The sequence below is a fragment of the Typopeltis vanoorti genome, chromosome 2 (genome assembly GCF_054136105.1).
Source record: "Typopeltis vanoorti isolate ZY-2024b chromosome 2, IOZ_Tvanoo_1.0, whole genome shotgun sequence".
NCBI lineage: Eukaryota > Metazoa > Arthropoda > Arachnida > Uropygi > Thelyphonidae > Typopeltis > Typopeltis vanoorti.
In genome coordinates this window covers 174,473,468-174,496,053 of record NC_143550.1, presented here as the reverse complement: position 1 = coordinate 174,496,053, position 22,586 = coordinate 174,473,468, and the positions used below count along the sequence as shown (strand labels likewise).

General features: G+C 36.4%; 1 protein-coding gene across 1 annotated transcript in view; it reads right to left on the bottom strand.

Moving 5' to 3' along the window:
• The window catches only part of LOC150109678 (apoptosis-inducing factor 3-like), a 288,264-nt gene that overhangs the window by 188,800 nt on the left and 76,878 nt on the right, over positions 1-22,586 (bottom strand). The window contains exon 5 of the mRNA XM_090402963.1: positions 1,953-2,088. Coding sequence (XP_090259089.1) covers positions 1,953-2,088 — 136 coding nt within the window. The remainder of the gene's footprint in view (positions 1-1,952; positions 2,089-22,586) is intronic.

The window sequence follows — 22,586 nt, the reverse complement described above, 5'->3', positions numbered from 1 at the left end:
GCATTAAAATCAGTTTTAATCCTTTCGGAGTGCTGTATGTATTCCATTAAGCCTTCAACATGATGTCCTCACAGCACTTAGGCCTCAACACAGGTTTTTTTCAATACTTGGCAGGAAGTGAGAGAACAAGGGATAACTCCTGAAAAATGTGTAAGAGTGCAGTTTCAAGGGTGCAAGATATACAATTTTTATCTGGAGGATGGCAAATGGGTGGAATAGGTTACCAGAGGAGGTTTGTGGGTGCTTCTTTAATGAAAGGAGAGGCATGATAGGAATTGTGTGAATAATATCCCTCAAAACAGGCAAACTGGCTCTGTAAACACATAGATCTACAGACACTGAATACTTCGGAGAACGATGGTAGCCTACAATGATCCCCAAGCTAGGATACTCATATATGCTAACAACATATCTACTCCCATATTTAGCATATGGGAGTACCCATACATATAAAAGTACAGATACTTCCATATGCATTTTCATCTATTTTTTTTTTTTTTGGTTACTTTTGGTCGTACTATTCTCATCTTTCAAGTCTCCGGTCTATTTACACCGTACACGATCTTAAGAACATGTTATGTTTTGTGGATTTTAGGGACTCCACTTCTAGGAGCTGGGGATATTAATTTCTTAATGCCTAAAGTGACAAAGACATACATTCTTGCAATAACTTTCTCCATTTTTTTTTATCTAATTAGTCAAGTGGTAGCTAATCTTTACATAAATCTCCTCAACTTCCAGGAAAGTTGCAAAAGGAAGAAAGTAAGAGGATAAAAAAGTAAAGTTTTTGCATGGAAAGAGGAAGTATGCTGAGAGGGTGGAGAAAGTGCAAAGTGGACACATTTTAAGATTGGTATGACAGTGTGTTGAAAGTTGGCTAAAGTGGACCTCCCATGATGAGTTATGAATCCACGAAGGTCAAGCTGATAAAATACTCATTTTCATTTGTTGAAAGTTTATTTTTCACTTGGTTAGAATACAATAAATTCAGTTTAATCCTTAATCCAAGTGTGAGCAAACAAAGTTTGCGCCTGAAAGTATCTTCAGGACTGGGGTAAGGTGGTACAACACCAGGGCGACTCCTTGCAAAGGTGGAGCAAGCTACCAACACTCCTATCTCAGTATCTCCCATAATGCAAAACACATCTCCTTGCGGATATGTCTAATGTTATGCATTAAGGGAAGGGCCACTACCCAGACTAGTTTAGACCTTTATTGAGGTCTCTTCAGATGACCTTGCTAATGCTTCTGACTGGGATCTCCACTTGGGCCTGGCTCCCACCGAAGAGACCTCAATAAAGGTCGAAACTAGTATGGGTAGTGGCCCCTCCCTTAATGCATAACATTAGACATATCTGCAAGGAGATGTGTTTTGCATTATAGGAGATACTGAGTTAGGAGTGTTGGTAGCTTGCTCCACCTTTGCAAGGAGTCGCCCTGGTGTTGTACCACCTTACCCCAGTCCTGAAGATACTTTCAGGCGCAAACTTTGTTTGCTCACACTTGGATAAAGGATTAAACTAAATTTATTATACTCATTTTCATTATGTAAGTTTATTTTTATTATTTTATTTTTTTTTATTTGTATTCAAGCTTTTCAATTATAATGCACCTACATCATGGCCCTCTCTACTGACATACTCCATTCAGGATATTTCATATAATAATAACGTAACTTAAAGTGGCAATGCAATCACTACTCCCTGACTGCCATTTTATATGGAAGCATTAGCAATTTACTGTTGATTTTTCAGCTCTAATATCAAAGCTGGCTTAGATATGTATATAATATTTTCATTATTTTGTCTCATGGTCACCAAATCCTCTCGGCCACTCTACATAGTGAATAATGAAAAGCAGAACATTACAATTCGGCTATGGAGAATATGGAAATAAAATAGAATCAATGCACTGGTCTATTAATGCTTTCCTTTCTTAAAAATATGACTTACCAATTCCTAAAATGCAAATATCAGCAGGAATTTCTTCTCCTGTTGTTAATGATACACCTGTTAAAATTCCATCATTTCCTAGAAATTCTGATATCTCTGCTTTGCTGATAAAACTAATGCCCTTTTCTTCATACAACTAAAAATAAATATATTACTTAAAAATGAAAGCAGAAACATTTTCCCCAATCCAACTGTAAAATAAAATTAATCAAAGATGACCAAAACTTACTGTGTAAATATTCTGCTCAACTACTACAACCTTATTTTTTCACTACATTTCAGAAAATATCAGTCTGTCTCTGAACATAAATTATTACTGGACTATGAATGGATTATACTGCAATTGGTTATGTGGAAATTCTTGCAAAAATATGTCCAGCCATCCAAATTTCTTTCAAATATCATTTATTATTCTTATTATTATTAATATTCAAATTATATTAATAAAAATATTCAAAAGGTAATTTGTTTATCATGTCTGGGATGTAGTAAGTTTCATGTGGCCTTTCCATAGTAATTATTGTATTTATAATTCAAAATGTTTTTCAAAAAAAAAGTCAAAATTCAAATAAAAAAAAAATTCTTTGACACCTCCAGAAAGTCCAAGGACTCATCAAGTGAGGGCCTGCTCTACAACTCCATCTGCACCATTCAATCACCAACTGACCGCAACTACACCAATGCTATCTACTGCAGACATCACCAAAGTTAAAGATCAGTACTATCAACACAAGAAGCCTGAATAGCAAAGAAATGGAGCTAGCTGAGGAATTAGATAAGTACCAGATCGATATAATAGAGGTCATCATCATCATCATACGTATCAAGGATTTAGGCCTAGTATGGCCTGTTCCGGCCTCCTTAGAAGTCATCGTTGAATCGTTTAAGAGGACGTCCTGGTTTTCTTTTTCCTAATGGCTTGTACTTTAAGGCTTGTTTTGGTAATCTTTCTGTTTTCATTCTTTGAACGTGTTCTATCCATCTATGTTTATATTTTTTTATTTTTTCAATTACTGGTTCTTGGTTTAATTCTTTCATAATATCTTCGTTTCTTTTGTGATCAAATAGAGTATACTTTGCAGTTTTTCTCATAAACTTCATTTCTGCTGTTGTTAATCTTTGTCTTTTTGTTTTATTGTCCAGATTTCGCTTCCATACATTAAGACCGGTAGGGCTAATGTATTGTATACTTTTAGCCTGGTTTGTTTTTGAACTGGGTTTGGTTTAAATATAGAGTTAATTACGCCTGTTATTTTTAAATATTTTGCAATTTTTATTTTTATATCTTTTTCATTTTCATAAGTGATCATACATCCTAGGTAGTTAAATGAATTCACCTGTTCTAAGATCTTGTTATCTAATACTATTTTAGTTCTTGCTGGATCTTGCCCTTTAAAGGCCATAGTTTTTGATTTTTCCGTTGATATTATCATACCATAATCTTTGGATATCTCATTTAGATTTAAAATAGCTTTCTGTAAGTTATCTTCAGAATTTGTAATTATTATTTGGTCGTCTGCAAACAGGAGAGTGTTTAAGTTAACTGTAGGTGAAAGTTTAATTCCTTGATGTAATTTTTTACTCCATTTTATTATTATTTCATTTAAGTAGATATTAAAAAGAGTTGCTGAGAGGGGACATCCCTGTCAGACCCCTTGGTTTATCTTTCTTGTATATGATAAATCATGGTTTAATCTTATTTGTATTTGATTATTTTCACATATACTTGTGACAGCTTTTAGGATATTATTTGGTATTTGTCTATCTTTTAATATGTTAAATAATGTGTTTCTTTTAACTTTGTCAAATGATTTTTCAAAGTCAATAAATGCAATATGTGTTTCTAAATTATATTCTCTTCTTTTCTCTATCATTAATTTTAGGCAGAAGGCTGGGTCAATACATGATCGTCCTTTTCTAAATCCATTTTGTACCTCTAGAATAAAGTTTTCGGAATATTTCATTGGTTTGTTATTTAAGATTCTGCTGTATATTTTGTAATATGAATTTAGTATACTGATACCTCTATAGTTTTTAGGGTCATCTCTATTACCTTTCTTAAAGATAGGAATCACAATTGCTTTTTTCCATTCTATTGGGGGGATACCAGTTGAGTAAATTTTATTTAAAAATAATAAGAGTCTTCCTTTGAATCTTATAATAAATTTAGTTTAATCCTTTATCCAAGTGTGAGCAAACAAAGTTTGCGCCTGAAAATATCTTCAGGACTGGGTTAAGGTGGTACAACACCAGGGCAACTCGTTGCAAAGGTGGAGCAAGCTACCAACACTCCTATCTCAGTATCTCCTATAATGCAAAACACATCTCCTTGCGGCTATGTCTAATGTTATGCATTAAGGGAAGGGCCACTACCCAGACTAGTTTCGACCTTTATTGAGGTCGAATGGGAGTTCATGCCTTTCATCACTGGCCTCTTTAGATTTAATAAAAGTTGTGCTGAGAGTCAGCCTGATAGTGAGAGAGGAGGAGAAAGATAGAGTGGATAGTAATAGATAGTTAAAAGAGGCCTCAGTCGATCTACTTGGCCTGACTTAAATGCCCGCACCAAGCAGATCTCCGACATTATCTCCCTCCATCCGTTCTTTTCAGCTTTCCTCGGTCAGTCACCTCTTCAGATGACTGCCCGAGGAAAGCAGGGAAAAACAAATGAAAGAAGCAACACATGAAAAAGGAAACTGGTAAATAACATTAAAACGTACATATAACAATTTGTAAGACAGAACCAAAGAAATAAGAAACTAGGTGAATTTCGGAATTTCAAACTGAATGATCAGAAGAGCGGGGGAAGATGCAGCCCACAAGGAGCTGAACCGCCTCGATGTAGGCCTTCGCAGCCCAGGTTCTCAGGGTACCCCCTCCTGTGTGGAAAAGACCTTTTCAAAACAAAAATTCTAATTTGAAAGAGAACAAAAAAAAGGACCTTTTTTTTTTCCTCCCCCCCCCCCTCGGCAGCTGCGTGTTAGGCAGGGCTTGAATCCTCCTGCTTTCTGCTGTTGTGGGTACTAAGGATGTGATCATATAACTTATCTCCACGGGAGTAGTTTAGCATTCCTAGGCCTCTGTACAATGCTGCTCCCACGTCATCCTTTGTATCAATAAATTCTTCGATTTTTTCTGGTGTGATTTCGTCTATGTCTTCGACAAACATATCATTCCACTCGGCACTTACCACTTTAGGCCCATTTTTCCCTGTGAGGATAAGTAGGATATCCCCGAATGTTTCTATTCCATTTTGTAAAACCTTCGCATCCTCGGGGAAGTCTTTTAGCAGATGCAGTATCGGTGCATTGGCTTTTGCATAAGGGTACTTTGCGGGTTCTGCTGTTACTTTTCCAGTTTCAACTACGCCCGGACTCCCTGGTTTTGGTTTTTTTACATTCCCTTCTTTAGGGCTGCCTGGCCTTTTTTGTGTGGTTTCTTCACTGTGAGTTTCCATTTCTACTGTTTCTTCTGCTGTTGTTTCTTCAACTACCGTGCTAGAACCTTCTTGCTGGTGGTTCTGTTTAATTTCTATGGTGGCGGTTTGGTCGTTGGCTGGTTCCTCCTGCTTTGAGTCTTTCCTGGCTGCTTCCACAGTTTTGGCTGTAGGTTTCTCTGTTGCTTCAATTTGCGATGTGGCAGTATTATTCTTTGTTGCTGCCCTTTCATGTGCAGTCTTCAGGGTTGGGAAGTCGTTCTGCTCCATGCCACTGATATTGTTTTCTGGTGTTGGAGTGTTGGGCGTGATAGTTCCTCCCACTCTTTCGGCATGGTTCCTGCTTGGACAGGTGTCCACTTTGTGGTCCTTGTTGCCACATTTTAAGCAGGCCGACTGGCATTTCTCCAATGTATGGCCCGTTGTAAGGCAGTTGCGACATTTCATTTTCGGACACTGAGTCCCGAGATGCGTGAGGGCACCGCACTTAAAGCATTGTCGCTTTACGCCAGGGTAGCTAACCATTACCCTGGCCGATCCTATTTTGACGAAATTCGGAATTTCTGCCTTCATCATGACAGAAAAAGTGACTTCTCCTGACTTCCATTGAGGGAAGTCAGCGTCCGTGCCAATTTTTATATCCCGCACGGCTCCCCATTTCGAGAAGACTTTAGTGATGATGTCAGTGTCTTCTTCGAGATATTCAATTGGGAAACGATCTATTCTTACACTTTTGGAAAGACTTCCTACCACAAAAGGATGAAAAATTTTTCCCTGGCACTCGACACCTTTCAGTAATTTTTCTCTAGTTGCAACGTTAGTGCATACAACTTGAAACCTTCCCCCCTCCCGTAAGGGGTAAAACCAGAAATGTTGTCTGCCCCGACATAGTTAATTATAGTCTTCGCAAACGTCCTCTTCTCAATATTAGCATCAATTTCGAACCCGAGGGTTCTTACCCTCGGTAAAACCGAAGACATTATTACTTAAAGAAAGAAAGGAAGAAGACTTTCCAAGGATAGTCTATTCCTATAAAGTAGCGGAATGCCGTGTATAGGCCTAAAAAACCCACAAAAAGAACAAGGAATCTTACCAAGGCAGGACCCTGTTGGTAGCAGGACTTCAATCGGAGCTCTCTTTTCGGTTCTCGTAAACTGTTGCTGGAATCCGCTGGAACAGGTTTGAAGAAGGACTGGAACATGGAGCCTTCTCTCGAGGCCAATGGAAACAGGTCTCTTCAGTGGGAGCCAGGCCCAAATGGAGATATCAGGCAGAAGCATTAGCAGGTCATCTCCACCTATAGGAATTGCCAATTGGTGTGTGCCACCCATTTTTAATAATTTACTCTGGATTTAGAGAAAGATGTTGAAAGTTTATTTTTCACTTGGTTAGAGTATAATAAATTTAGTTTAATCCTTTATCCAAGTGTGAGCAAACAAAGTCTGCGCCTGAAAATATCTTCAGGACTGGGTTAAGGTGGTACAACACCAGGGCAACTCGTTGCAAAGGTGGAGCAAGCTACCAACACTCCTATCTCAGTATCTCCTATAATGCAAAACACATCTCCTTGCAGCTATGTCTAATGTTATGCATTAAGGGTACATGTGTTTTGCATTATAGGAGATACTGAGATAGGATTGTTGGTAGCTTGCTCCACCTTTGCAACGAGTTGCCCTGGTGTTGTAAAACCTTAACCCAGTCCTGAAGATATTTTCAGGCGCAAACTTTGTTTGCTCACACTTGGATAAAGGATTAAACTAAACTTATTATACTCTAACCAAGTGAAAAATAAACTTTCAACATCCTTTGAATCTTGTTCCTGCGTATTTATATAGTTCTGAACCTAGCTTATCTTCTCCAGGTGATTTTCCGTTTCTTGTTTCTTTCAGGCTGATTTCTAATTCTTCTTCAGTTATTTCCTTTTCATTTTCGTTAATTGTTTACCAGTTGTCTTTTTTAAAATATTTGTCTGTCCACAGTTCTGTGTAGTAATTTAGAAATTCTTCTAATTTCAATTCAGTGTTTAATTTTATGTTTTCTTTGGTATCTGCATTTAGGTGTTTCAAAATTTTATATAAGTTGGGTCTTATTTTATATAAATCATGTTCTAAATTAGAAACAACGTTATTCCATGATTCTCTATGTCTTTTTCTGACTTCTCTTTTAGCTATGGCTCTTATTCTTTTATATTCTATTTCATCTTCTAATCTTTTACTGCTTAACCATTTGTGATAGACTTCTTTTTTCTTTTTGATTATTTCTTTGATTGTATCATCCTAGATCTTCAGTTTTTTTCTTTTATTGAATTTTTTGGTCTTTCCTAAGCTTTCATTTGCTGCTGCATTTAGTATAGTTTTTATATTAAGCCATTCTATTTCTTCATTTTGTTTTATTTTATCTAGATACTGGTTAATTCTTTGTTCATATAGCCATTGTACATTTGTGTCATTCAATAGTCTAGTTTTATAAACAAATGTTTCAATTTTTCTTTCTGTTCTTGTTACCATTTAGGTGGTAATCTTAATTTTATTTTAACAAGTAAGTGGTCACTGCTTATTTCATATCCTATGTGAACTTTAACAACATCTAGTGAAAATTTTGATGTCTTTTCATTTAATATGAAGTAATCTAATATTGACTTCCATCCTCTTGCTGTCCAAGTATATTTATGTATGTCTTTATGTTTATAGAAGGAATTCATTATTTTTAGGTTATTATAAACTACAAAGTCAATCAATTTTTTACCATTTCTGTTTAGAGTGTGTTCTCCATGTATTCCTATATTATTATTCATTTTCGTGTTTCCAATTCTTGCATTTAAGTCTCCTGCTAAAATTATGTAATCATTTTTATTTATTTTATTATATATGTTTTGTAGCTGATTATAAAAATCAATATTATCCTGTTCTATTCCTTCTTCTGGGGCATATAAACCAATTATTGTTAAATAGCCTCTATCTATTTTTATTCTAGCTTCTATTATTCTTTCATTCCATAATTTATAATGTTTTAACTGTTTTCAAAGGGAGTTATGAATCCAAATCATGACTCCTGCTTGTGCTCTTTGGTCTCTGTCGACTCCACTGTATATCACATTAAAATTTTCAGTTCTCATAGTTCCTTTTAATTTCTTTTTTGTTTCAGTGATTACTGCTATTTTAAAATTTCTTTCATTTAATAACAGGTCTAATTCTATTTCTCTATATGCTATTCCTCTTACATTCCAGTTTGCTATGTGTATTATATTTTGTCGTTTCCATTTTCGTTTTCCCTTTTCCATTCCAGGGTTGTTTCCCATAGATTTAATCCGATTATCTTTTTCTTTCAGCTTACAAGTATGGTTATGTTCTCCATATCAGGGGACTAGCCTGACGATGGAATAGTTCAGTGGTAGGGCTGCTACCTAAGGCTTCTGAACTCGCCTTCTTCCGAATTTAAACCCATAGGAGGAATAGGGTATATTGAAGGGGAAAGGGTAGATTATAGAAGAAATATAGTAAGGTTTATAGAGAGGACATAGTTGTAAGGCCAGAAATGATAAAACTCCCATGGCCCTCGAGTACTCTAATAGTACAAGGGTCATAAAGTAAGAAGAGTTGGCTGATAAGGCCTTAGAGGAAAGATTAAAGTAAGTGGGTCTTCCTCAAAGTAGAAGAAGGAGAGGATAGATCCAGCTAGGGGTCCACTCCCATGGACCCCTAGCTGAATCCTTACAATCAAGATGATTGCCCCTTATGGCCCTGTTGGTCCACGAGTCCTTATTCAGTATATAATAGAGGTGACTGACACAAAAAAGACAAAACTGGTGAGATCTTTCTGAGCAATAAATACAAAATGTTATATTCAGGCAATAACAATCAAGGAAAAGAAGGTGTAGCCATAGTATTCAACACTAAATACTAGCCTAATCATCTTGAATGGCCAGCAGTCTCAAGTAGAGTGACATGGGCAAATATGAGAATGGGGAACTGGACAATGAGACTTATTTGTGCCTATGGTCCCACAGAAGGTTCTACTAAGGCAGAAGTGAAGAATTTTTTGAAGATTTAGAGAAAGCAACTGACACAATGAAAAATGAAAAGTGGTTCCTTCTTGGGGATCTAAATAGCAGAGTGAAAAATAAGTGTCAGACATACAAAATTATTTTGGGAAAATTTGAAGAAAAGAGCAAAGCTAAGAATAATGGCAAATACCTGTTGGATTTCTGCTTAGGACATGGACTGGTTATTACTAACACCATGTTTCAAAATAAAAATGTGCACAAATTCACATGGAGAGAAGAGACAAGGAATAAGAAAACTCTCATTGACTATGTTATTGTCGATAGTGATGTTTTCTCCCTGGTGCAGGACACCAGAGTGTACAGAGGATTTGAAATTGGAAGTGATCGCTATTTAGTCTTGAGCAGGATAAAATTGAATTTCGTATTGCAAAGAATAACATGTAAGAAAGTTTTAAGGTGAATAAAAGTTGAGCAGCTCTCAGATGTGAACTGTAAACTAAAATACACAAAGATTATTGAAAAAAAAAAATGAAAGAGTTTGAGAACAGGAACCAAACCTTGGAGATTCAATGGCAAGCCTTGAAGAAAACCCTGATTGATTCAGCCAGAGAGACATGTGGTGAGGTTGTCTGCAAGGACATAAAAATCAGAACTCCATGGTGGACACCAGAAGTTAAAGAGGCAGTGAAGGAAAAGAAGAAAGCATATCAAAAGTTCCTCGCAAATAAGTCAACTTGTGCTCTTAGAGAATACAGAGACAAACGTAAGTAAACACTGTGTAAAATTAGCTAAACAAAAGTCATGGGAGGACTTTGGAAAGAACATAGAAAATAAATATCAAGAAGGTGGTAAGATATTCTGGAGGTTGTTGAAGAAGCTTAGAAATGGTGGAAAGAGTGCTGTAAAAGGAGTTAGAGATGATAAAGATGACATGAAAACGGGAGAAAAGGATATCCTTGAAACATGGAGTAATGGAGTAAAAACAGGCAAAGTCAGGAATACATATCCATAATTTTTCTACTTCAAGTATGAATACTTTTTCTACTTGAAATGTGGAAAGGCAGCAGTAGATGATATTCGACCAGAAATGCTGAAGTGTAGTGGTATAAAAGTGTTACAGTGGCTGCACTGCACTGCATAGTTCAGAAAGCCTGGTCAGAGGGACGAATTCCCGATGTTTGAAGTAGAGCTCTTATAGTACCCATATATAAAAAGGGAAATAAAACTGAATGTGAGAATTACAGAAGTATATTCCTACTGAGTGTTCCCGGCAAGATTTATACAAGTATACTTGAGAAACGGTTGAGAAGAATTGTGGAAGAAAAGCTTGGTGAAGAACAAGCTGGATTCAGGCCAAATAGAGGCTGTCAGGATCAGATCATATCTTCACTTTACGAGAAATAGTTGAGAAAGCCTAGGAATATAACAAAGATCTATATTTAAGTTTTGTTGATCTGGAAAAGGCATATGATAAGGTACCAAGAGAGAAGCTATTCAATACGCTATGGTGTCAAAGGGGATTATATCAAGCAATACTTAGTCCTTACTTGAGTTGTAAATCAGCAGTTAGAATTCAAGTACAGGAAGATGGTTTAATGTTAAATCTAGTGTGAGACAAGGATGTACATTATCCCCTCTGTTATTCATTATCTATATGGATCATATTATGAAGGAAACTGGTATTAAACATGATATCAAAATTGGAGATGTTAATGTCAGCTCTTTGCTTTATGCGGACGACGTTATACTTCTAAATAAATCCACTACAAGTCTGCAAGATTCCCTGACTAAATTGAATAGCTGGTGTAATAGATATGGTATGAAGTTCAGCAATAAAAAGACAAAGACAATGAAAATAGGCGGAATCGTTGAAAATGTCAACTGTGTTGTGAACGGAGAACCTGTTAAACAAGTAAAACATTTAGGCACAATTTTTAGTGAAGATGGTAAATTAAATATGGAAATAGACAACAGAATCAACAAAGCTGGTATGGTAGGAAGTTAATTGAATAAATTCATATGGAATAAGAGAGAAATTAGCTGTATACAAGACAGTGTTCAAACTAGGTTTAACTTATGGATAATGAGAGCTGGGTCAGAAGTAATACACTTGACCAAAGACTAGAGACCACAGATATGCGAGTCCTGAGAAAGATTAGAGGCATGAATAGATGGCATCAATGGCAATATCATATTAAAAAGGAGGATATTAGGAAAGAACTTAACATTGTCAGTATCACTTAAATACTATTTAAGTGACCATACCACCTGAGATTAACAGAGCTAATCTCAGGTGGTATGGACACTTAAATAGAATGGGCAAGGAAAGATTAGCAAAACAATGTTCTCTGCTAGGTTGGCAGGAAAATGACCCAGAGGAAGACCAAGATATAGGTGGATTGATACTGTACAGTGCTTATGATGATAGAAATATAAGATCTGATAATGTTGGAGTCTTGAGAAGTAAAAGACTGATTTGGAGGAAAATTGTAGATAGGAAGTTAGTAATAATGTAAATTTTTCATGTAGTACTATCATATCCTGTACATCCCTTGAGGATACATGGCAGGAATTTGATGATGCTGAACTACAGGATGAAAAAAAATTCTTCTTTGTCAAATTCTATAAAACTTCTTTAATAACTTATGTTTCTATCATTCATTTCATACAGATTATGGAAACTACAACCATGTTAGATATAATTACTTTAATTTTCCCAACATTTCAACTTTCATATTAAGTCATCAACTGGAGAATACACACACACACACATATAAATATATATACACACACAAAGACAAGCTATATTACATTTCAAACAGTATGCCAAACAGATAGTGATTTTATCAATGGTTATTCTACAGCCAGACCTCTAATAAAAAAATAACTACATTAAAGCTATATTCTATTTATAACATCATCAGAGAACAATTTCATATAGTTTTATTACAGCAAAAGTGGTGTCCTAATTTAACTTAAAGTTGTTATATTAGAGTTAACTTCCTGGATTATGTAACATCTTATTTATAATTAACTCTTAAACGGAAAGGTTATGTTGGTAGAATATGTGCCTTCCATATTCTTGGGATTTTTAGACCTTAATTATTGTTAAGATTAGAGTGGTTAATAAGACCTCCTTAAATTTACATTCATATAAGGTTTTGGTGTGAAAAACTGATAGAACTGAAAAACTGACTGAACAAGTCAGTTTTTCAGTTCAAGTGAACTGAAAAACTGACTTGTGAACAAGTGTTTTTCCAGTCAGTTCTATGCAGAGTATTCAGGACATGATCAGAAAGGCCTGATTTACCATAGTTATTAAATTTAATGTGCCGTTTATATTCCTTTTTCTGGATAGGAATTGTGCGTCTGTTTCATTTGTATATGGCAAAATTACAGGTGCTATGAATATGGTATACTTCAGGGTGGGCCAGCAGAGTAAGTGGATCCTTGGATGAGTGGAATAAGTTCTCTAATTGTACAGGAGGTTTAAAGGTGGCATTAAGGTTGTATTTCTGTAGTATTCTAGAATAGAGATTGAAAGTGAGAACACACTTCCTTTTCTAGATACACTTGTCATGCGTCTTCTTTCCTATCTGTTTATTTTATCTGATATTCCTTTAATGTATAGAATGGTTACAGTTTTATTTCTTGTTTTTAGGTGAGGTCCTGTGAAGAATTTTTTTTTATAGTATTTTGGCTGTAGCCATTTTTCAGGTGTTGCTGATAACTTTTAATTCATCTTTAAGTGCTTGTTAATTGGAGTAAATCTTCAAAGCCCTGTTCTTCAGTGTGTTAATGACACCTAGGTTTTGTGTTTGGGTGGTGGTAGGAATTTATTTGTATATATAGTCGGTCATATTGTTGCCCTCCGATCAATATATATATTGATTGGAGGGCGCTAGTGAGCCAAGTGCAGTGGACGCGATTTGAAGAGCTCCTGATTCAGATAAGTTTTACTAGGAATAATTAAGTATATATGCGTAATTGTTGGAGTAAGAGCAGCTGTAAATGTTGTACGCTACCGGTATTATTAGTGTGGGGATTTTTCTTGCTTAAACTAAATTACGAAATCGTTATTATTAGACCTAGTAACTTGCAGAGAGAAAAAAAAAAAAAAAATGGCAGTGGCATTGTCATTCCATGATTTTAATTTAGATTTCAGTCGTTTCGTTAAGTGTGAGGTCTGTTATATGTATTCCTTCAATTACATAAATGATTTGTGGATGTTTAAGTGCAGATGGAAGAAGGGTGTGTGCGAATTGTGACCTGAACGAGGAGCTGATGAATGCAAATAAGAAATTGATGACAAAGTGTTAGTGCCGATTGTGTCGCGAGTGCACGTTTGAAAGAGAGGGAAAAAAATGCTAAAAAATCAGGAAAAAAAAAAAAAAGAGCGATTTGAAAACCGTAACGGATGTTAAAAGGGACGAAAGTGAGGCGGAAAGAAACGAAATTGAGAGAACGAATGAAAGTAGAAATGGCGTGATGCAGAAATCACAAGTGAAGAAAATCAAAAGAATAAATGATAGCGAAAAAAGAATGAATGATGGCAAAAGTTGGACGCATGTTGGATCGAAAGTACTGAAACAAAGAAAGATGAATGACTGTAAAAGTGAGAAGAATGATAGCGAAAGTTGGATGCATGTTAGTACGAAAGTACGGAAACAAAAAAAGATAAATGAGAGTGAAAGTGAGAAGAATGATAGTGAAAGTTGGACGTATGTTGGACCGAAGGTACGGAAACAAAGAAGGATGAATGAGAGGGAAAGTGAGAAGAGAGGGTCGAGAGTTAGGAAGTTAGAAAGATTTAATGATAGAGAGAATGCGTCACGAGATTCGGAAGGTGAATTGGATTGGATGAGGCAAGAAATGAAATGGATGCAGAATGAAATTAAGAGAATTCAGGTCAAAACTATTAAAATAAATCATAATGGCATGAAAGAGTTAACGAAAGATGAGCGAGTGGCGTTGTATGGCGACTCCATTATTAAAGGTGTGCTAGAGGATTAAATGCACAAGGTATGTTTTCCAGGTGGTAAAATGAGTAGAGTGATTGAGGCATTGAATATGAGGCGGGAACGAGCAAAAGAGTTAATTGTATTAATTGGTACAAATGATTTGAGAGAGAACAAAGAGCATGTCAAAATGAATGTCAGGAGACTGCTTGGAAAGATAAAGGAGAATAGTGTGACAGGAAGGGTAGTCAGTGTGTTGCCTAGGTATGATTGTGGTGAAATGAGGCGGAGAGCAAGGATTATGAATGATATTCTGGCTGAAATGTGTGAGGAGATGGGAGTACAGTTTGTTAATGTGTGGAATGAGTTTCAGGGACGAAGTGAGCTGTATGGGAGCGATGGACTGCATCTGAGTGGTTATGGTGTGAGTCGCTTGGAGAGACTGCTGCTGGAAGGTAGAGAAGTGAATAGAGAGAATGAATCAGATCGAGAGGGGAGTGATGTGGAAGAGCAAGAGAGTAAGACAGGAAAGATTGAAAAAGTGGAAATGAATGGGGAAGTGAGTGGTATGAGTATAGAAAAAGAGAGAATGGGTGTGCAAGAGCAGGGAAACGGGGAGGCTCAGGGTGGACAGGGGTACACAGCATGAGAAAGGTGGATGCTCCAAGAGGAGATGAGAGCATGTGTAGGCAGGAAAGAAATGGGATGACCAGGGATCAAGAGGAAATAGATTGAATAGCAAAGGGTTCTAAAATGAAGAAGCAGAAAGGGAAATGGCCTCAGTCCAGCATGGAGAGATCACATCGAGAGAGTGGTATCAGTGAAACTAGCTGTAGATCCAGAAATGAGCTGTTGTGTTTGTATACCAATGCTAGAAGTATAAGAAACAAGGCGGATGAAATGACTGTACTAATTGCGTCTGTGCACCCAAAGATTGTCGGAATAAGTGAGACATGGTTAGATCAGGAAGATATCCTGACAGGAATAGAGATGGAAAGGTATGATGTGTTTCATGAACATAGAAGGGGTAAAAAGGGAGGGGGAGTGCTATTGATGATAGAGAAAGAGTTATGTCCATACAAGGTAGAGAAGCAAGAGAGAAATAGGGCCAGTGGTTTTGGGGCAGTATGGTGTGAGATAGAGGTGAATAGAATTAAATACTTGGTAGGATGTTGTTATAGACCTGGTAATGTGGATGGTGGTGATAGTGAAATGTATAGTCAAATAATCCAAGCAAATAAGAAAAGGGTGATCATTATGGGTGATTTTAATTATGGCAATATAGACTGGAATGAAGAGATAGCAACTGGAAGTAAAGAAAATGAGTTTCTTGAGTTTTTGAGGGATAACTTCCTCAGACAGTATGTAACAGAGGGCACACAAGGATTAAGGGTCTTGGATTTGGTCATCTCATCGGAGGATGTAATTATATATGAGGTGTCAAATCATCCACCAGTTGGTGAAAGTGACCATGAGGTGATTACCTGGGTGGTTGCCAGCAGTGCAAGGACCCCTGTGAAAAAAGGGTATATGTTGAACTACAAGGGAGGTGATTATGAAGAGCTCAGGAGACAGCTTGCAGGTGTAGCATGGAATGAGGAGTTAGCTGGAAAAGAGATCAAAGCAGCTTGGGGGATTTTCAAAAACTATTTAGTAGATGCAATGTCTAACTGTATACCACGGGTGAGAAAGTTAAATAAGGTAGGTGTGAGATGGATGAATAAAGAGCTTAAGCATGCGATATAGAGAAAAAGGGCATTGTGGAGGCAGCATAAGAGAAGTGGAAGTAACCAATTTCAGGAGGTCTACAAAGACCAGGCAAGGAAGGTGACTTGGTTGGTGAGAGTAGCTAAAGAGAGGTATGAACAGCAGTTAGCTAATGAAGCCAAAAAGGATGCTAGGGAGTTCTTTCGATATGTAGCCAGCAAAAGAAAGAATGATTATGGAAGGATGACACTGATGGGGGTAAATGGTATAAAGACAGATGTTACAGAATGTGTGGTGGAGATACTTAATGATCAGTTCATAAAGATCTTTCAATCTTGTGAATGTGACTTCATTTAGAGATTGAGAGCAGAAGGTGATGGGAGGAGAGACTGACTGTAAGTGAGCAAGAGGTGTTTGGGGAGTTGAGTAAACTAGATATAAATAAGGCTGTGGGACTTGATAATATATCACTGCGTATTCTGAAGGAATGTGCCAGAGAGTTGACACCTGCCTTGACATATTTTTTTAATCCGAGTCTTACACTTAGTCAAGTTCCTAAAGAGTGGAAGGAGGGCAAGATTGTGCCACTTGATAAAGGAGGTGAGCGAACTCAAGCATCAAACTATAGGCCCATCTGTGTGTCAGGTGTTGTGGTTATGTTGTTGGAGAATCTTGTGAGAACTAGGATCCAGAGTTCGGTTCACAACAATGGTATAATCTTTGATGGACAGCATGGATTTGCTAAAGGGAGGTCATGATTTAGTAATCTACTTACTTATTACAATAAAGTGACTGCTTCCTTGGACAGAGGAGAAGGATACACAGTAATATACTTGGATTTCACAAAGGCTTTTGATAGAGCACCTCATGATAAGTTGACAGTCAAACTAAAGCAGATGGGGTTGGATATTAGATTAATGCATTGGATTGGAGACTGGCTATCTGATAGGTATCAACAAGTTGTGTATGGGGGTGCGATATCCAGGAAAAGGAAAGTCATTAGTGGAGTGCCTCGGGGGTCTGTTTTAGGGCCATTACTATTTAACTTGTATATTAATGATATTGGCGAAGAATTGGATGGAGATATTCAATTATTTGCAGATGATGCAAAGTTGGGACGAACCATAAAGAGTAGTGAAGATGTTGTGGCCTTACAGGAAGACTTGAATAGATTGAGTGATTGGGCACGGAAATGGGGATGTGAGTTCAATGTTGCAAAATGTAAGGTTTTAAAATTTGGAAAACAAAGATGGGATGCAGAATTTATGCTTGGTGAGAATATATTGTTGGAGGTAGAGGAAATAAGAGATCTGGGGGTGATAGTGGATAAGGATCTAAAATGTAGGACACACATCCCCAAAATTGTGAAGACAACACAAAGACTTCTGGGAATGATGCGGAGGACACTGACGTGTAGAAGTAGGGAGATTCTTGTTCCATTGTATAAGGCTTTGATTAGGCCACACATGGACTATTGTGCCCAGATTTGGTCACCGGGTTTTCAGAAGGATGAAGAGATGTTGGAAAGGGTCCAAAGGAGACTGACTAAGGTAGTTTCTGACCTCTGGAATGTTGAGTATGAGGAAAGATTGAGAAGATGTAATTTGCAGAGTCTAGTGGAGAGAAGGAAGAGGGGTGATATGATAGAGACCTACAAGTTGGTAAGGGGTTGTTATAAGATCAATGGTGGAGACGTTCTACAGAGAATAGTGGGAGATCAGCGGAGAATAATAATAATAATATTGGCAAGTACGAGGATGATCTGAAAGGTTCTCAGCTTAGCAATGAAAAAATGAATTTATAATTTCAAAATTATTTTTATTTTCAACATAATCTCCCTTAAGACTAATACATTTATTCCAGCGATGCTCCAGTGCCATTATCCCTTCCCTGTAGCAGTTTTCAATAGGATCTGCAAAATTCCCATACAGCTGCAATCACCTCTTGATTTGAAGAGGTGATAAAAAATGCTGACCAGTGAGAAAGAGTTTTAGTTTTGGGAAGAGACAGAAGTCAGAAGACCCAAATCTGGGGAATAGGGTCGATGTTTCAACAATTCATAGTGCAGATCCCTTAATTTTCCCATTACCAAAAAATACCTCTGTGGGCAGGTGCATTGTGCTGATGAAAGATGATTTTTTTCTTCTGCAAATCGTGTCTTTTCTCACAAATGTTTTCATCTAGTCTGGTTAAAAGATCAGAGTAATATTCCCCGGTTATTGTTTTACCCTTTTCAAGATAATTAATAAACAAAATGACTTTAGCATCCCAAAACACCGACCTGCTGATGGAACTGACTTTGTCTTCTTTGGCGCTGAACAACCAGCTTCAGTCCACTGTTTTGACTGCTGTTTGGATTCTGGTGTGTAATGGTGAATCCAAGTCTCATCCATAGTAAACAAAATTGATGCACAAAATCAGTTTCATTCTTGTTAAAAACGATCCAAGCACTGTTCAGAGATTTTCATCAAAGCGTGTTTTTGATCTGCTGTGAGCAAGCATGGCACCAATCTTGCACAAAGCTTTTTCATTTGCAATTCTTCATGCAAAATATATCCTACACGTTCTTTTGAAATGCCTATAGTTTCAGCAATTTCACACACTTTGACTCACCGGTCATCCAGTACCATATCGTGTACTTGATCAATGATTTCTGGTATGGTTACATTTTTTGGAAGTCCTTCATCTAGATCATCTTCAAGGCTGGTACAGCCACATTTAAACTCTGCAGCCCATTTCTTAATTGTTGAAAACGAAGGAGAAGAGTGCCTATAAACTTTTATGAACTTCTTTTGGCATTAAACCTTCTTTTACAAAGAATTTTATAACCACACGATACTCAATTTTATCCATTTCAAGGGATACAGACAACTTTTGCTTCAGACAGCTGTATAAAACAAACTACTTGATAGAATGACTTGCATTCTCAGATGGATGCTTATGACAGATGTTTCAACTCAGATAAAACAAATCTTGCTGATAGTGTTCCATATATGGTTGAGGCCGAGAACTTTTCAGACCACCCTCATATGTGTAGGCTTCCAGTAAACAGTGAAGGAAAGACTGCCAGACAGATAGCAAAAACATTGTCCATACATCTAAGTCAGACTTATGGTTTTAAAGTGGAGGAATCTAGAGCACATTGCTCAAAAGCTTCCATATAAAAGTTAACAAATGGTGGGGGGTAATGGTGACCCATGGCTATGGGTCACCATTCAATTCACAAAATAGATTAAAAGTCAGAACACACTCTTTTTCTAGTTACACTTGTCACATGTCTACTTTCTTTTTGTATGTAGAAAGTGTTTTGCCACACAAAATAGTCAGAACTTAGCACATATGCAAAGAGTGCTGTGATATTAGGAGGAAATTTGTCCTGTAAAAGAAGAATTGTGTTACTGGGGACATTTGTGAAGTGGGCAGAGGCATCAAAATTGACTAATAAATCACTTTTTTCCAGTGTGATGTCTTTAATTTTGTTTACAAAGTATTGTGTGTTTTTAACATAGAAGGGGGAATGACCTACCAACACGTACCTACCAACTTAAAAATACACGGCACTTTGTAAACACTTAAGCACCTAAAAAGTCACCTAAACAAACAACACAAACGTATACAATTCACAATAGAGATTAAAATTAAGAACACACTTCCTTTTCTAGATACACTTGCCACACGTCTTCCTTCTGGAAGTTTTTCCTTCACTATTTACTGGAAGTACACATTCTGGCCAATATATACACAAACTCCTACCACCACCCAACACAAAAACTAGGTGTAAGTAACACACACACACACACACACACACACACACACACACACACACTAAAAAACAGGGTTTTGAAAATTTGCTCCAATTAACAAGCACTTAAAGATGAATTAAAAGTTATCAGCAACATCCTTTTGAAAAATGGCTACAGCCAAAATAATATCAACAAAATTCTTCACAAGACCTCACCTAAAAACAAAAATAAACTAGATTACAATAAAACTCTAACCATTCCATACATTAAAACAATATCAGATAAAAATAAACAGAACACTACAGAAATACAACCTTAATGGCACCTTTAAACCTCCTGCAAACTTAAAGAACTCACTCAACTGATCCCACAATCCATTTACTCTGCTGGCCCACCCTGAAGTATACCATATTCTTTGCACTTGTAATTTTGCCCTATACAGATGAAACAGGATGAACAATTCCTATCTGAAAAAAGGAACATAAATGGCACATTAAATTTAATAACTATGGTAAATCTTCCTTTCTGATCATACCCTGAATACTCTACATAGAAATGACTGGAAAGAACCTGTTGTTTACATCACACCAAAATGTTGTATGAACTTAAATTTAAGGAGGCCTATGAAATTCTTATCAACCATCCTAATCTTAACAATAATGAGGGTCTAAAAATCCCAAGAATATGTAAAGCACACATTCTAGCCACAACATAACCTTTCCGTCTAAGAGTTAATTACAAATAGGACTGTACATAATCCAGGATCATAATTCTAATATAACAACTCTCAGGTTAAATTAGGACACCACTTTTGCTGGAATAAAACTATCTACATGAAATTGTTCTCTAATAATGTTATAAATAGAACATAGCTTAAATGTAGTTATTTCTTTTTAGTTTTTTTTTAATTTTTTTTTTTTTCACTAGAGGTCAAGACAGCAGAAACCATTGATCAAATTACTGTCTATTTGGCATACTGTTTGAAATGTAATATAGTTTGTCTCTCTCTCTCTGTCTGTCTGTGTTTACTCCAGATGATGACCTTGATATTAAAGTCAAAACGTCGAGAAATTAAAGTAATTATTTCATTCTACCCACAGTTGTAGTCTCTATAATTTGTCTGAAATGAATGCTGATTACCATGTAACACTAAAGGAAAGAATGTTTCTATCATATCCCCTCTTTTCACGAATAAACTGGCCTTTTTAACGAATAAATATTCAATATATTTTCAAAGCACTCAATAGACCTGTCATTATCTTATCTCGGTTGCCAAGATCTGGATCCTCTTCACCACTTACTCATCTTTAAGGAATTAAGGATGAGGAATTGAGAGGACTATTACTATGTGCAGATCTGTGTGTAATAATCAAGGTATGTATGTGGCATATCAAAACCTTATAATGAGGGATAATAACCCTTTCTTTTAGAGTTATACGGTGATCAGTATTCATTTTAAAAATTTATGGACTTTACAACCATGTTAAAAAACCTTTTTATTAAAAAGTCATAAACTTCCGTTTCTGGATACACTTGCCACACATCTTCCCTCTGGCAATCTTTTCTTCACTGTTTACTGAAAACCGATGCATATGGGACAATATATACACATAAACTCCTACCACCACCCAAAACAAAAACTAAGTGTCATCAACACGCTAAAAAACAGGGCTCAGACGATCTGTTCCAACGAACAGCCACTGAAAGACGAATTTAAAATTATCATTAATACTTTACAAAAAAACGGATACAGCCAAAACACTATTAACAAAATTCTCTACAAAACCTCAATAAGAAACAAAGACAAACCAGACTACAGTAAAACTATAACCATTCCCTACATTAAAGGATTATCAGACAAAATAAACAGAGTACTACAAAAATACAACCTCAAAGTCACCTTTAAACCTCCTGCAAAATTAAAAAGCTTACTCAACTCATCCAAAGACTCACTCCTTCCACTAGCCCACCCTGGAGTATACCGGATTTATTGTACCTGCAACATACCATATATAGGAGAAACAGGATACACAATTCCTATCAGACAAAGAGAACATAAATGACACATTAAATATAATAATTATGATAAAGCTGGCCTTTCTGATCATGCCCTGAATACCTTAAACAGAACTGACTGGAAAAGCACTAGCTGTCTACATCGAACTAAAACATGGTATGAATGGAAAGGAAGCATGCGAGATTATTATCAACCACCCCAATCTGAACAATAATGATGGTCTAAAAATCCCAAACATAAGGAAGGTATATATTCGACCCATGGAACGTTCCTCACTAAGAACAACTATAAACAGGACTGTAGAAAATCCAGTATCTTAAAAGCAAAAATAAGAATTGTAATACAAAAAATAAGACATCATTGTTTCTGAAAGAAAATCATCTGAAAGAATGTTTATTCCTGTCATCGTAAATACAATTTAGCTTGACGTAATTTTTTTCTTTTTTTTCCCCTAGAGGACATGCCAGTAGAATTGCATGTGATCAAATCGTTGTTTCTTTAGCTTACAGTTAATGATGTAACTCAGCCTGTCTTGTATATTGATGTATGCTCCAGATGATGATCTTAATGTGAAGATCGAAACGTCAGGATAATAAAAAAGTTTTTTTTAATACGGTTGCAAAGTCCATAAATTTTTAAAATGGAGGGATAATAATCTTATTTCTGATTTTCAGTGTATCCTTCAACATCCACATGACCTTTCGATCTTTTTCATCTGCTTTTTTGCAATATACCATCTAAACTTAAACTCTATATCCACAGATATTCAC